The 12,821-nt window shown below is 44.1% G+C and overlaps 1 protein-coding gene across 2 annotated transcripts in view; it reads right to left on the bottom strand.

The window, feature by feature from the left end:
• Positions 1 to 12,821, bottom strand: part of LOC119395962 (gamma-aminobutyric acid type B receptor subunit 1) — a 75,017-nt gene that overhangs the window by 14,517 nt on the left and 47,679 nt on the right. For both annotated transcript variants that reach the window (XM_049415811.1, XM_037662992.2), the window contains exons 14-15: positions 7,346 to 7,473; positions 303 to 431 (exon numbers count right to left, since the gene is read on the bottom strand). In XM_049415811.1, the coding sequence (XP_049271768.1) occupies positions 303 to 431; positions 7,346 to 7,473 (257 nt within the window). The remainder of the gene's footprint in view (positions 1 to 302; positions 432 to 7,345; positions 7,474 to 12,821) is intronic.

Genomic DNA, 12,821 nt, shown 5'->3' on the forward strand with positions numbered 1-12,821 from the left:
CCTACAGTGTGAGAGCTTATTCCACTTTATGCCTGCAAATTTCTTAATTTCATCGTCCCACTTAACTCTCTGCTGTACTTGGCTGCATTTCCCATCCCTTAATGCTCATGCCATCACTCTCACTCATAGTAGACCAACTGGCCGTGTTCCATGTAAGGGCCATACCTCGTCCAGAATATGAAAAAAAATGTACAGCTCTTACATGGGTCAATACAGTATACACACACATTCTTCCTAGCAATTACGATCATGGCATTCTGATTGATTTCCTGTCAAATGCACACACCAGAACTTGCACGTACCTTGGGTACGAAGATGAGTGCCATGGAGAGAAAACTGCAGAAGATGATGGCTAGGGCGACAAATGCAAAGGTGGCATCCTGCTGGCTGCCAATCACCAGCGTGACTGGCGCCGTGATCAGACACAGCACCTGGTCACAGAGGTGGGGAAGGAAGAAAAGAAGGGTGGAAGTTTGGGCTAGCTGGTATTCCACAGTCTAATAAAAGTGCAAAAGGAGACAGGACGACAAGGAACATGGGCAAGCGTTTGTTCATGGTTCTTGTCACTGTGCCTCTTTTGCACTTCTACTCTTATTAGACTATGAGGAAAAGAAGGGGGCATTGCCAAGGAATATATTTTACAAAACTCCAGCACATAAAATCACCCCCACTGAAGCATACCTCACAGCTAGAGTAACTGCAGGTTGCTGCTATCATGCAGACGCTGCTATGAAGTGAAGCACTTGTCACGTGAACAAAACCAAGTTTTACCTTCACTTTGTATGGCAAGCACATTGAATGGTGCACTGGTCAAGAAACATTATTATAACAACGATGATGGAGGCTCAGCCAAGTGACCATTTCATGAAAATATAGGAGTCCACAAAGGCCTATAAATATTTGAAAATGTATCAAGGCTAGCTGGCTTACGGTTAAAGAAAGAGAAAAAAGACGGAAAGCACTTTGTGCATTTAAAAGTAGCAATTGGACTTGGAAGTAGAAAGGCATACGGAAGGTATTCAGTGAAATGGATTTTAAGAGTCACTGTAAACACAGCACATCCATACACAATGTGACGAAATTGTGCTCCTAGCACACCTTTACCATGTTCAGAACAATTGAAGGTCACCCGCTGGACTGACTTAATCATAATGACGCAGACTGTGGAATATGAAACCTAGCACTTTAGGTAAACAATTTATCACACTTCCAAAGCTTACGTTATACACACAGGCTTTAGTATAATTCGATTGTTCGCTCTTGCACCGCAGTGACGTTCAGCAAATGTTCTTGCAACCACTACCTTCTGGTATTACAAAAAGAAATCTTCTAGTACACCAAAGACAACTTATGACATTAATAGCAAATCTGTGAAAAAGCAATTTCTTCTGCATTTTAAGAGGCATCACACTATCAGAAGAGCACTAATTTTACGTCAATGCAGTTCAACTGCAAAAGCTGAGGTAATACAGGATTTGATATCTGCTAGACTAATGCTGACAACGTAGTCAATGAGTGTTTTGGATCAGCTTTCATAGCAGATAGGTTCATTTTCAGTACAAGGCCCTAATTTAACAAACTCTTATGCAAGTGACATCTCTGGTAGAATGGATCTTTGTTAGAAGGACTGTCTAACAGACTGCCAACAGTATTCGAATTCGCATCGAAACGAATTTAAATTATTGGAAATTTCGAAGTATTCGTATTCAATGAATAGACATATATCCATCGCATGTAACCCCCTGTAAAGCTGGTTTCACTGCAGTGGAGGGGTGCTGTGCCGTGAATACACCTATCCAGGGAAAATCCACACTGCCATGAAGCCCCACTTCAATGTTAAATTAACGTATTACCCCCACATTGATTGCTCATTTTTTAAGTTTAAAAGCTTGTTATACCGGCTTATATGCTCTAAGTATAGTAAATTTTAAAATGTAACATATTTTACAGGTTATCACTTGCATTCTACTGAAAGTCAAATCCTGCTACTACCGTATATACTCGCATAATGATCGCACTTTTTTTTCAAAAAAATTGACGCCAACTTCGGGGTGCGATCATTACGCGGGGTAAATTTTCCGTGAAACAATATTCTGAGCACCGAAAACGCAAAGAAGTCGCTAATCTGAATTCTTACGATAGCTATCATGAACATAACCAAAAATAAAAGTAGAGTAAGGCTTACCTTTGTAATAAAATGCACGCATTACGCAGGAGCTACATGCATGGAACACTGCCCTTTTATTTTGGAACTCTCTGACCCCCTAACGTTCATTCTGAGTCTGAAGCGTCACTGGCGTCAGTGTCGTCGCCGCACGATTCCCTGTCGGAATCGGCAGTGTCTTCACTGTCCCACAGACGGTCATCTTCTGTCCCGTCGAGCGTGTTGGAAATGCCAGTCTTCTTAAAGCTCTTGACGACCACCTCGTCGGAAATGGTACTCCACACTTCGAGAATCCATGAGCAGAGGACTTCCACGGAGGGTCTCCTGATTTTGCCACTTGGCGTGAAATCGTGGTCGCCCGCCGACATCCACTCTGCGTACAGCCTCCGGACGTTGTCCTTGAACGGTTTGTTCAGTGACACGTCCAGAGGCTGTAGCAGTGAAGTTAGACCCCCAGGGATCACTGCGATTTCCGTGCGCCGCTCCTTCAGCTCGGTACGGACACTGTCAACGAGATGGCCCTGAAAGCTGTCCAGCACAAGAAGTGAAGAAAGCAGAAGCACTCCTGCTCTTCGCCCCCAAACCGTCTTGATCCAATCGACCATGAGGTCTGCCGTCATCCACCCTTTTGCTTGAGCGCGGATGTGGATGCCACGTGGAAAGTTTCCCTTCGGAATTGTCTTCCGCTTCAGAATCACATACGGCGGCAGCTTCCGCCCGTCTGCCGTCACTGCGAGCATCACGGTGCACCGCTGCTTCTCCACACCACACGTTTTCACGAGCACACTTCGAGCACCTTTCTCGTTCACAGTAGTGCTTCGAGGCATGTCAAACGTCAACGGCGTTTGGTCGGCGTTGCCTATCTGTGACAGCAGGAAACCGTTCTTCTGGCGTATCCTCGTGACGAACCTGTGAAAATCGATCACTTTGTCTTCGTACGCGGATGGAAGTCGCTGGCACAACGACGTCCGCCGCCTCAGCGACAGTCCATTCCGCCGCATGAAGCGTGTCGTCCAGCCGGAACTGGCGCGGAAGTCCTTTGTGGCTATTCCCAGCCTCCGGGAAACTGTGCGCGCCTGCAACCGTACCATGTCTAACGACACGGCACAACCGTCTTTGCGCATGTCCCTCATGTATTCGAGGACTGCCTTTTCGATGTCAGGGAACTTGCCCGTTTTGGGTCCGCGGAAAGCCCGGCGCGTGCTGTTCGTAGCCATGAGCTTCTCGCGCTGTTTTTTTTGAATATCGGATCCGGATTTCGTCGACGCCGAAATGTCTGCCGGCAGCACGGTTTCCGTGCTCTAGCGCGTAATCAAGCGTCTTCAGCTTGAACGCGGCAGTAAAGCTCGCATACCGCCCCATGGTGAAACGGCGCTTCAACAGACGATCACAAAGCACAGCCAAAAAAACGTGGTGTCAGGTGACGCCGTGAAGGGCGGCTGGGATGGCGGTGACACGGCTTTTTCAGGAATTATGGGAATGCGTCGGCAGCTTGTTGCTGCGGGATGACAACAGGTCGACCAACAGGTGGCCGCCGCTGTAACAGTGCGGGATAGCAAAACAAATATGGTGGCCCACAGAGCGAAGCGACCGCATTTTTTTTTTCTTCTTTTCGTCAGTCACGGTGGTTGTGAGTACGTCACGCGCGTCAAAACAGTCTCTTCTGTCTAAATAAGGAATGCTTTCATTTAAATCAGTAAATTTACGGCATTAGCGTAGCGATGCCTGCTTTCAGATCACAGAAACAAAGATGGGCGCGTTCAGCTGCCACAGACATAAAACACATGGCGGGCATTCAGTGAAAACTGCGGCATTTGCCTTTACTGCAATCCTAAATGGCACGTTTCCGCCAACGGTGGGCAAAAATTACGAATATGTTTGGTGCGTGCAGTTCACTTGGCGAGTTTGGAAGAGTTATTAACGCAACATTCGACAGATGATAAACGCGATGATCATCGGCTAGACTTGGCACACGACATATCGATGCGGCAAGTTCGGGGTGCGATCATTACGCGGTGAAAAAGAAAAATCGAATTTAGGCGACAAAATTTAGGGGTGCGATCATTACGCGAGTAAATACGGTATTCAAAGTTGCTTCCACTTCCCCTTGAATCAAAAAGAGTGACATTTGCACATGCGTTGTTTCAATTAAAAAAAAAAAATATTGTGCAGGTTAGTTGGGTCATGACAAATATACTAATTTTTCTCTATAATGTGCGATATATATACTATTCGAATTCGATTAGAAATTATTCGACCAAATCACTATTCGCTTCGAACCTAAAATTTACTATTCGCACAAGCCTACTTATATGTAACAAACATTAGATCAACTTTAGAATATGCTTGTGTAGCGGGGGACCACTTTACAGCTGTATTGAACACTCGACGCAAAGGATTCAGAAACAGGCTGAGAGATTCGCGACAAGCAATTATGATTTCAGCATAAGAAGCTCACAGACTACATACCAAGTAGGTTGGAAACAGAGTCTCATCAAAAACTGCAAAGGCTTAAGTTTCCCTTTAGCATTTATAATGATAAAACAGGAACAGACAAAGATAGGCATATCAAGCAACCACTTTATGTATCAGCAAGGCGTGATCATACAAAAAGAATTAGGGCATGGGTTCTTAAACTGGGTTCCGTGAAGGACATTTTAGGGTTCCGCGAGCGGTCAGAATGAATGCGACCCGCTCCCGTTTTTCCCCCATTAGTACCTAATTTATTTAATTAGACAAGAAAATTTGCATTGCATTTACAAGCAAGAGCAATTGCTTTCTTTTGTACTACACTACAACATTAGTGCACCCGCACAATGTGATGCGCAAATAAATATTTGAGTTCAAATCACACCGAGTATCTTTCCCCTTCAACTTGTTCTTTACTTGCTCGTGGTTGCAAATTTGCAACATACTTCTTCTTTACTTGCTCGTGGTTGCGAATTTGCAACATACCTTTTTTCTGCTTATACAAACTGTAAAAATCCACGAGATTTATTTTCGATGGTAGTACACCTATTGTTATGCTTCCGTGCAACTCCATGAATAGTATTGTGACGAAGCAAAAAATTGTGCAGTAAAGGGTTAATGAAGCCATCACACAGCACATCTGCACATCGGGAGTCTGTGGGTTTAGGTAATTCTGCAAGCCGAGATACGGAAAATGAAATTGGGTGTTCAAACGACATTAATGGGAACCTCAGCGCTTTATTCGTGGTTCATGGCATGCTGGCGTTCACGTGGCACAGTTTTCATACACGTCGATTTGCCACTGCACTGCGGAGGAATCGCAAGTCTATGTATTATTGGGAGTTCCACATCAATGGTGGTGGCCTTCGATATAAAAGATAACAGGTCAATGCAGACAGTGTTAATACTGCGGTTGCACGCGTTGAGATGCGCCATCACCTAGCCCCCCCCCCCCCTCCCCACTTGCTTTCGATTGTCTTCGTGCTAAAGTAAGGGGTTTCGCGGCACTATGCATGCCTTGCTTCACCATTGCAGTTGAGTTTTTTTGTCAACACACATGTCCACTTTTTGCTGCAATTTGTCTTGATTATTTTTTATTATGTCAATGTTTTCCCCTATTCGTTTGGTGTTTATATACAGGTAATCTCTAATGTGATTGACCCTGGTTGCCGATGTTTGAGTGTTCTTCACCTTAGACCCCCCTACAACAATGCCTACGGGTGATGTAGGTACTTCAAGTAAATAAATAAATAAACGTGTGTGTGTGTGTGTGTGTGTATATATATATATATATATATATATATATATATATATATATATATATATATATATATATATATATATATATATATATATAATTTTGATATCGCTGATATTCACTATCATCAGTGGCTGGCACATCGACAGTGGTGCAGCCAGAAGAGTGGTTTAGTAAGGTCAACCCCCCCCCCCCCCGTCCCTACCCCGGGTACAACCCTGCACTTCGATATCAGTGAATGAGAAAATGCTCCCAAATAAATAAAGCCCAGCCTTTGCCTGCATGCATTAGGGCCGGTATATTGTAGCGATGCATTATGCTTTATTCTATGCTAGTCTAATCATCCACCGCTCAGTCAGCTGATCCTTCTGATGACACGGGCAGACTGTTGTTGCTGTGACCACTGGCCAAGCAAGAAAAGCACGAAAAGGCATTAGCATTGGGTTAGGCATCGTTATAAAACACTGGCCTAAGCTACGTACGTCTATGTGCATGTGCATGTCGACAGGCACTGCCAGAGCGCTTGGGCTCAGGAGAGCACTTGTGGTCACGGACACCTGCACTGGCCAGATAAGGGTGCTCATGCTGGTCAGTGTTGCCACGTGGCCAACGGAAACCAGTTAGAGGATGTGACCATCTAAGCATCTCATCAGTAAGAGGGCTTGCCATGGTGCTGCAGTGTCATGCACACTAGCTTATTACTGAAATTATTGTCTGAAATTAAGTCCGTTAGGCCTCAACACTGTCTTATAACTCCAAAACAAAAGCAATTTATGTTCAAAGGTTTTGATAGGCATTTTGAAGCTCCATAAACTAAGCACAATACTTGGAAAATTTTTGTAAGGCACCTGGCAAGAAGTAAGCTTGTGCTATCGTGTGTCCTTTGTAGATGCAAAGTGCCATTCCTCGTTCGATGTGGCTGCTGCATAGGTGTGCAGAAGAGAGCCAGCATTTGCCAGTGAGCATACATAAAGTCGCAGCTTCAGACATACCCTTGTACATATGAAACCAATTTCTAGCAGATGCTTTCTGCGTAGAAATTTTGGTAAAAACTCTTACAGCTTTTGACTTGTAGACAGCTCTTGCATAGTGCCAAGATATCATAATATCACAACAAAATACAACATAGTACAGAAGAGATAGTCTTAACTAAGTAGGATGGAATACTGGGCAAGTTGGTATAGGTTCAGCATGGTTAACAGCTCAACTAATTCGGACGAAGAAGGGGACATACGACACAGTGTTCACTTTCCATTCAGCACAGAGAAATAACTTTTAACAAAGATGCATGAGAAGTGATGCACTATTACCACATAATCAGTTCTTACACTCCACCCTCAAAGCACTGTCGTTCTACTACCGAAGGTCTGTGAAGAACCAAAAATTAGTAGTACTTCACAGGTTCTTGGCTCAACTGAAGACCTAAGTAGTATCAGAAAATTCGAGGTCCTCACCACAACGTTGTATATGCTCATGCCAACGAGGCGTGAGTCGTTGAGCTGCTTGATCTTGACACTCCGTGTCTCATATGCAAGGAAGATGCCAAATATGAGCAACAAGCCCTTATAGCTGTACATCACGCCTGCAACAAAAAAGATGAAAAGGACGAAAATTAGCTCAGTTTGTCTGCATCAAAGCACTTAGGGACCCAGAAATGATTTTGACAGTTTCACACAAAGGTACTGAGTTGGTAGGGTAGGTACATCACCAAGGGCCAAACTTTTAGGTATTTAGTGTAAACTGTGAGATCTACTCCTATGTTTTCAGTGCTGAAACTGCCATTTGACCTTCTTGTACAGGCCAAAACACTATACACCAGATGTTATCTCAGTTTTAATTGAAAAAGTCAATAAATCTAGCATAGCTGGCTTTATGCACATCAATCTATATTCCTCTATAATTGCCTTGTTGCATATCAGGCAGCAAAAATGGAATTTCTTAATGAAAATTTTAACGAAAATTCAGGTAATAACTCAATTAAAAAATGTTCCAATTTCATCATTTGAACCCCCCCACCAAAGAAAAGACAGCATATTCAAGAAAACAAAGGTGCTGTAGGCACAAAACAAGCTTATTTTAAACAAAGAAGGTTGCAAGTGGTTACTTGTGCGGCAGCTGAGTGCCATTATGACTGAGCTTAAGTGTACACTTGAGCCCCACGTGTGCCTATTATAAGCTGGTCAGTCAATTTATCCTAAGGGACACTTGTATGGTATTCATATAACTAAACCAAAAATTAATGAAGATATAAAAACATGATTGCCTGAATGCAAACATTGAATGATGGTGCATGTGTCAACATCACATGTAAAAACACACAATTGTTTTGTTTTATGGGCCCCTGTTATGGTAGGCCACCACCTTTGAGAAAAAATTTTTGTCGTAGTCCAAAAGTTATAATTATACTTTTAGCTTGTAGGGCTTAGGTAGTTTGAAACTTTAAAATGACGAAGTTGTTAAAAATGTAAAAAATAAAACTGATAAAAATCAAAATGTGGCAAAATATGCATGTTACGCCAACAGTCATAATTACAAAATGGTAGGTGTGATTCAAACGTGACTTGGCAGGTACGTAATGAGGACAATATCCTGTGCATCTAACCACCACAATCATCATACTATCTGTAAGCTGAGGTGCGTTATCAGAAAAATACTGGTAAAGTTGATATTCAGCATGTTTGTTTTGCACACCATTGGCCATAGTACAAAAAGTCACAGCGCATTTTCAGTCATTCTGCTCGAATGCACAGTTCCATATGTAAAGAAATAGCATGCAAAATTTTATGTGAAAATATTTATTAGAAGGAAAGTTATCACTCTTTGCGTAACTGCAGGATGCAAAAAATCATGTTTTGAGAAAAAGTCACAGTTTCGCCACAACGGCGAAGCAATGAATGCGATAGCAGCAAATTGGAATGTAACGCGAAGAATGGAAAGCAGCTCGAAATTTCCAGCCCGTCGCTCAAGCGCAAAGGACACACGAAAAGAACACACACAGGACGAGCGCAAACTATCATGCGTCACAGCTCGACACTTGAAGTGCACTGCTCAAACATAAAGCAGGACGCACGAAACGAATGAACAGGTACACACAGGACGAGCGCGAACTAAATGTCACAATTGTTGCTTATTTCTGTTTGAACAGTTCGCTCCTTTCGCAAACGCGGCCGCTGCAGCGAGCGAACTCACCTTCATACGCTCTGTGACTTCAGCGTGGACATCGCGGGGAAAGCACAAGACATACAAACCCCTGCCCGCACCCTTCTTTCCTCGAGATAAGCGCACGATGGTGACCACGCCCTGTAGGGCGAAGAGCAACGGCGTTACCCGGCAGCTACTACTGTGCGAGCAGACAGCAGAAGCGCAAGGTTCTCCCTGCGCAAATATCGCGCTCCTCGCGCCATCTCGCTGGTAATGAAGAAACGCTTATAAGCGCCTGCCGTCTCTGAGTACTGCGGTAAAGGGTGAGTATATAACGCTTGCCGTTAGCTACCTCAAGGATCTGCCTTTGGTGGCCTAGTGGTTAGCGCCTCCTTCGCTCGCTGGATTTCAAGCAAGACGGACGTGCCGGCCGCGATGTCCTGGATTACTCCTCGTACCTCTAGCTGATCGGCGCCCCGTGACGGACTCCTCGCCCGCTATGCCGTGCGCCTCTCATCGACAGGGCCTTCGCCGCTTCGCCGATGTTGTTCACAGTGCCTCTAGCTGTGTTTCGCGGACCCGTCCCTGAACTCCCGTGACCGTTTCCCCATCTTTCCTGTCCTCTTTTCTCTTCGTTGGATGGATGTGCTCCTATCACTTTTCTCTCTATCTTCCTACTATTCTTTTATTCCCTCCTTACCCCCACCCCTACAAGGCACTGCGCCGTGTCGCCTATAGGCAGACAGAAATTAGGTGCCTTTTTCCTTTCCTTAATAACCACAGAAGAAGACTGAGAGGTCACTGGTTTGATTCCGCGCTTCGGAAGTTTTTTTTCAGAATTATTTTTCTTTGCGACTTTTATATATATATATACATACTTATACATATACGCAGCATGACGGCGGCGACGGCAAAAACCAGCCGAGACTGTCCATATGATTGCTATCGCAATAAAATGGCTTTAAAGGTTTTAACGGACTGTAAATGTAATAAAAGAACCTTCAATATGTAAAATACACTGGGCTTGGGCCCTTCTTTGAAGAGGCACAATCTCCTTTTCAGTGAGCTGATGTGTTTTTTTTTTTTCTCGCTCGTTTTGCATCTCCAGCTGACTCACGTCCACGTGCTCCACAGCGGGTCCACACTTGGTATATTGATTCCCGAACTTGTTTTGACGCTACTGTTTCATCCTATACTTTTGCCATATTTCATGAAGCACTATAACTTACTCCATGAAAGGCCAGAGCTGAATCCAAGAGCTCGAAATGGCATATGAAAAAGCACAGAAAACCGAATGCAAATGCGTGCAATGTAAACAACAGAGTGCCGCAGCGCTGCACAGCCCTGTAGTGGAAATTTTTTCATAAATCATAAACATCATGTCCCACAAGCTTTACAACATACTTAAACAATTTAGCATTATGTAATATGTATAAGAAGAAACATTTATGACGAGATGGCAGGTGATGTGGAATCGGAAATCTTCAGTTTCAGATCGGATGTGTCTAGGAGGGGTTGGAAAAATGGTCATAACTTTTGAATGGCTTAATTAAGATAAAAACATAATTCTTTTTGCTAAATATTCTTGAATAGAAAGGGAGCTTGAAAGTGCTAAATTTTAAAAAATCATTTTTTAATCAAAAAATGTGTTTTGAACAGGTGTGGCCCACCTTAACACCTGCCTAGCACTCATCAGCCACAAAAGTAAAGTTAAGACAAGCAATGCTTGTTTCAGTTGTCTATATCAGCCCATACAACCTTGCTACGTTTCCACTTGTGTGTTCTCTGGTGCAAATTCAAGCATGCACAGATGAATGCAATTTAGATGCTAACAAGGTACTAAACCAAGCAAATGGCACATCAGTGGCACATAGTCTTGGCAAGTGTAATAACGTGCTCGCTATAATTTTAACATACTACTCTGATTTTTGGGCGCACCTGCAACTTTTTCCAGCCAGTGGCTATGCACCCTTCTACCATTTACATTTGAGAGCCAGAGCATGTTGTTTCTGGACTGCAGTAAACGTGCTCTCCTGAGCAAGAGTATACAAACAGATATTCCGTGATAAAGCTTATCTCCTTCTCTGTCTCTGAATGTAACTAGGAATGCAGGACTGCAGTCTATACTTGAAATTGAAAACTTTCTAGTGCACTTGTCAATTTAAGTTTATCTATCTGAATCAAAGAAAGTCATTTTTTGTTTGTGAGCGTGTGGTTTGTTTACTTTTGCAGAGCAGCACAGCTCTACAAAGAGTGCTAAAAAAAAAAAAGAATCGGCGCACATGTTTTGGGAGTGAAGCAGAAGATGAAGAGGAGGATTGAGAGGAAGAAGAGGACGAAGAGAGCACGTGCCGATTTATGATAATATATAGTTTCTGTTCACACTACCCGGCGCAATGAAAAGCTTAAAGAGCTCCGCTCTTAAAAGAAAGAAAAAAAAATGAAGGATGACCTCATTTTTAGGTCTGGCGGTCCCATGCTGCCAATTTCCTTCCCAAGTGACTATGTACTTCTTTCTGGCGAGCGCCAGGCCGGAAGAGCGCTTGTACCTATTTTACCAGTAGGTACCCGACGGCGGCAATTCTCTGCCTCCTACAGCAGCGGCGGATGCTCGACTATTTCACCAAGGCTGTGGCGGGTTAAGGACGTCGGGTAAGGCAAAATCTGAACAAAAATCACTGTTTTTTCTTTGCAATTTGGGAAGGGTGTCCCTTTGAGCATATTTTCCACATTCGTCCTTTCCTTAAAAAGTAATTTTTGTGGCTGAAAACCAGTTTTTTCGAAAGCAGTAGTGAGTGAACAAGCACCCTAGTACAAGCCCCTCGTATGCGCTCCGTGCTTACAGTCCATTTTTCTAAAAAAGAACTTCGCGTACAAAAGTCAAAATGCTTGTCTGGAGTCAGCTGTGCATAGGAAATTGTTGGGTAACTTCTAAGGCAGTCCGAAGACGCTGTGCACCTTTTTATTCACACTTGTTCTTCGGAACGCATCTGTTCGAATGCTTTCAGCTCCTAGCTTCATTACACCTTGTGTCTGTCATTCCCGTTGATAAGTTGAGATGCTGAGGGTAAAGGAGGTCTTCAGCAAGTGTAAATTTCCTGGCAACCAATACAGTTCTCTTGTAAATGCGAATAAATGCTGGCGATGTACTGAGGTGCTGAACGCTGAACCAGCAAGCTTTTCGTCGTTGAACCTCTCAGCCTTTTCAGCATCCTTCGAGGCGAATTGCATGCAAGGTGACAACAGGTATGCTCTGATGGACATGAGTATTATTTGTGATGCAATTAGACTGAATTGCGCAAGCAAACTGTGTGGTGCAAGTGTTGAGTTAAAGGGGTCATGAACCACTTTTCCAAGTAATGATCTAATGACCTCAGTATCGGAGTTTACTGCTTCCCGAATCGATTGCCGCAAAAATTTCTCGAATCCGTCAAGAATAAGCGGAGTTACGGGGGTTTGGCGCACGCTCTCAGCGCTTTCTCTCTTTTCTCGTGCCGACGAGCACACTGGAAGCTACATAGGGAGGGATGGCACGGGGGAAAGAAGTTACGTCAGCGTGCGTCCTGAAACGCGATCGCTCTCCCGCTGTGATTCGCGTGACGAGTGCGGCAACCATGTACTGAGGAGTGCGGCGCCGGCAAGTGGCGGCACCCCATGGCAAGAAGCGCATCTGATCCGAACGCCGCTCTTGATTTACGTCGGCTATCGGCCAGTAAGCATGCTATGTCTCTTGCGACGTAAACTGGCAGATCCGCGACGTCAACGTGCAGACGCCCCGCCCACCGACGA

This window comes from Rhipicephalus sanguineus, chromosome 1, assembly GCF_013339695.2.
Source record: "Rhipicephalus sanguineus isolate Rsan-2018 chromosome 1, BIME_Rsan_1.4, whole genome shotgun sequence".
NCBI lineage: Eukaryota > Metazoa > Arthropoda > Arachnida > Ixodida > Ixodidae > Rhipicephalus > Rhipicephalus sanguineus.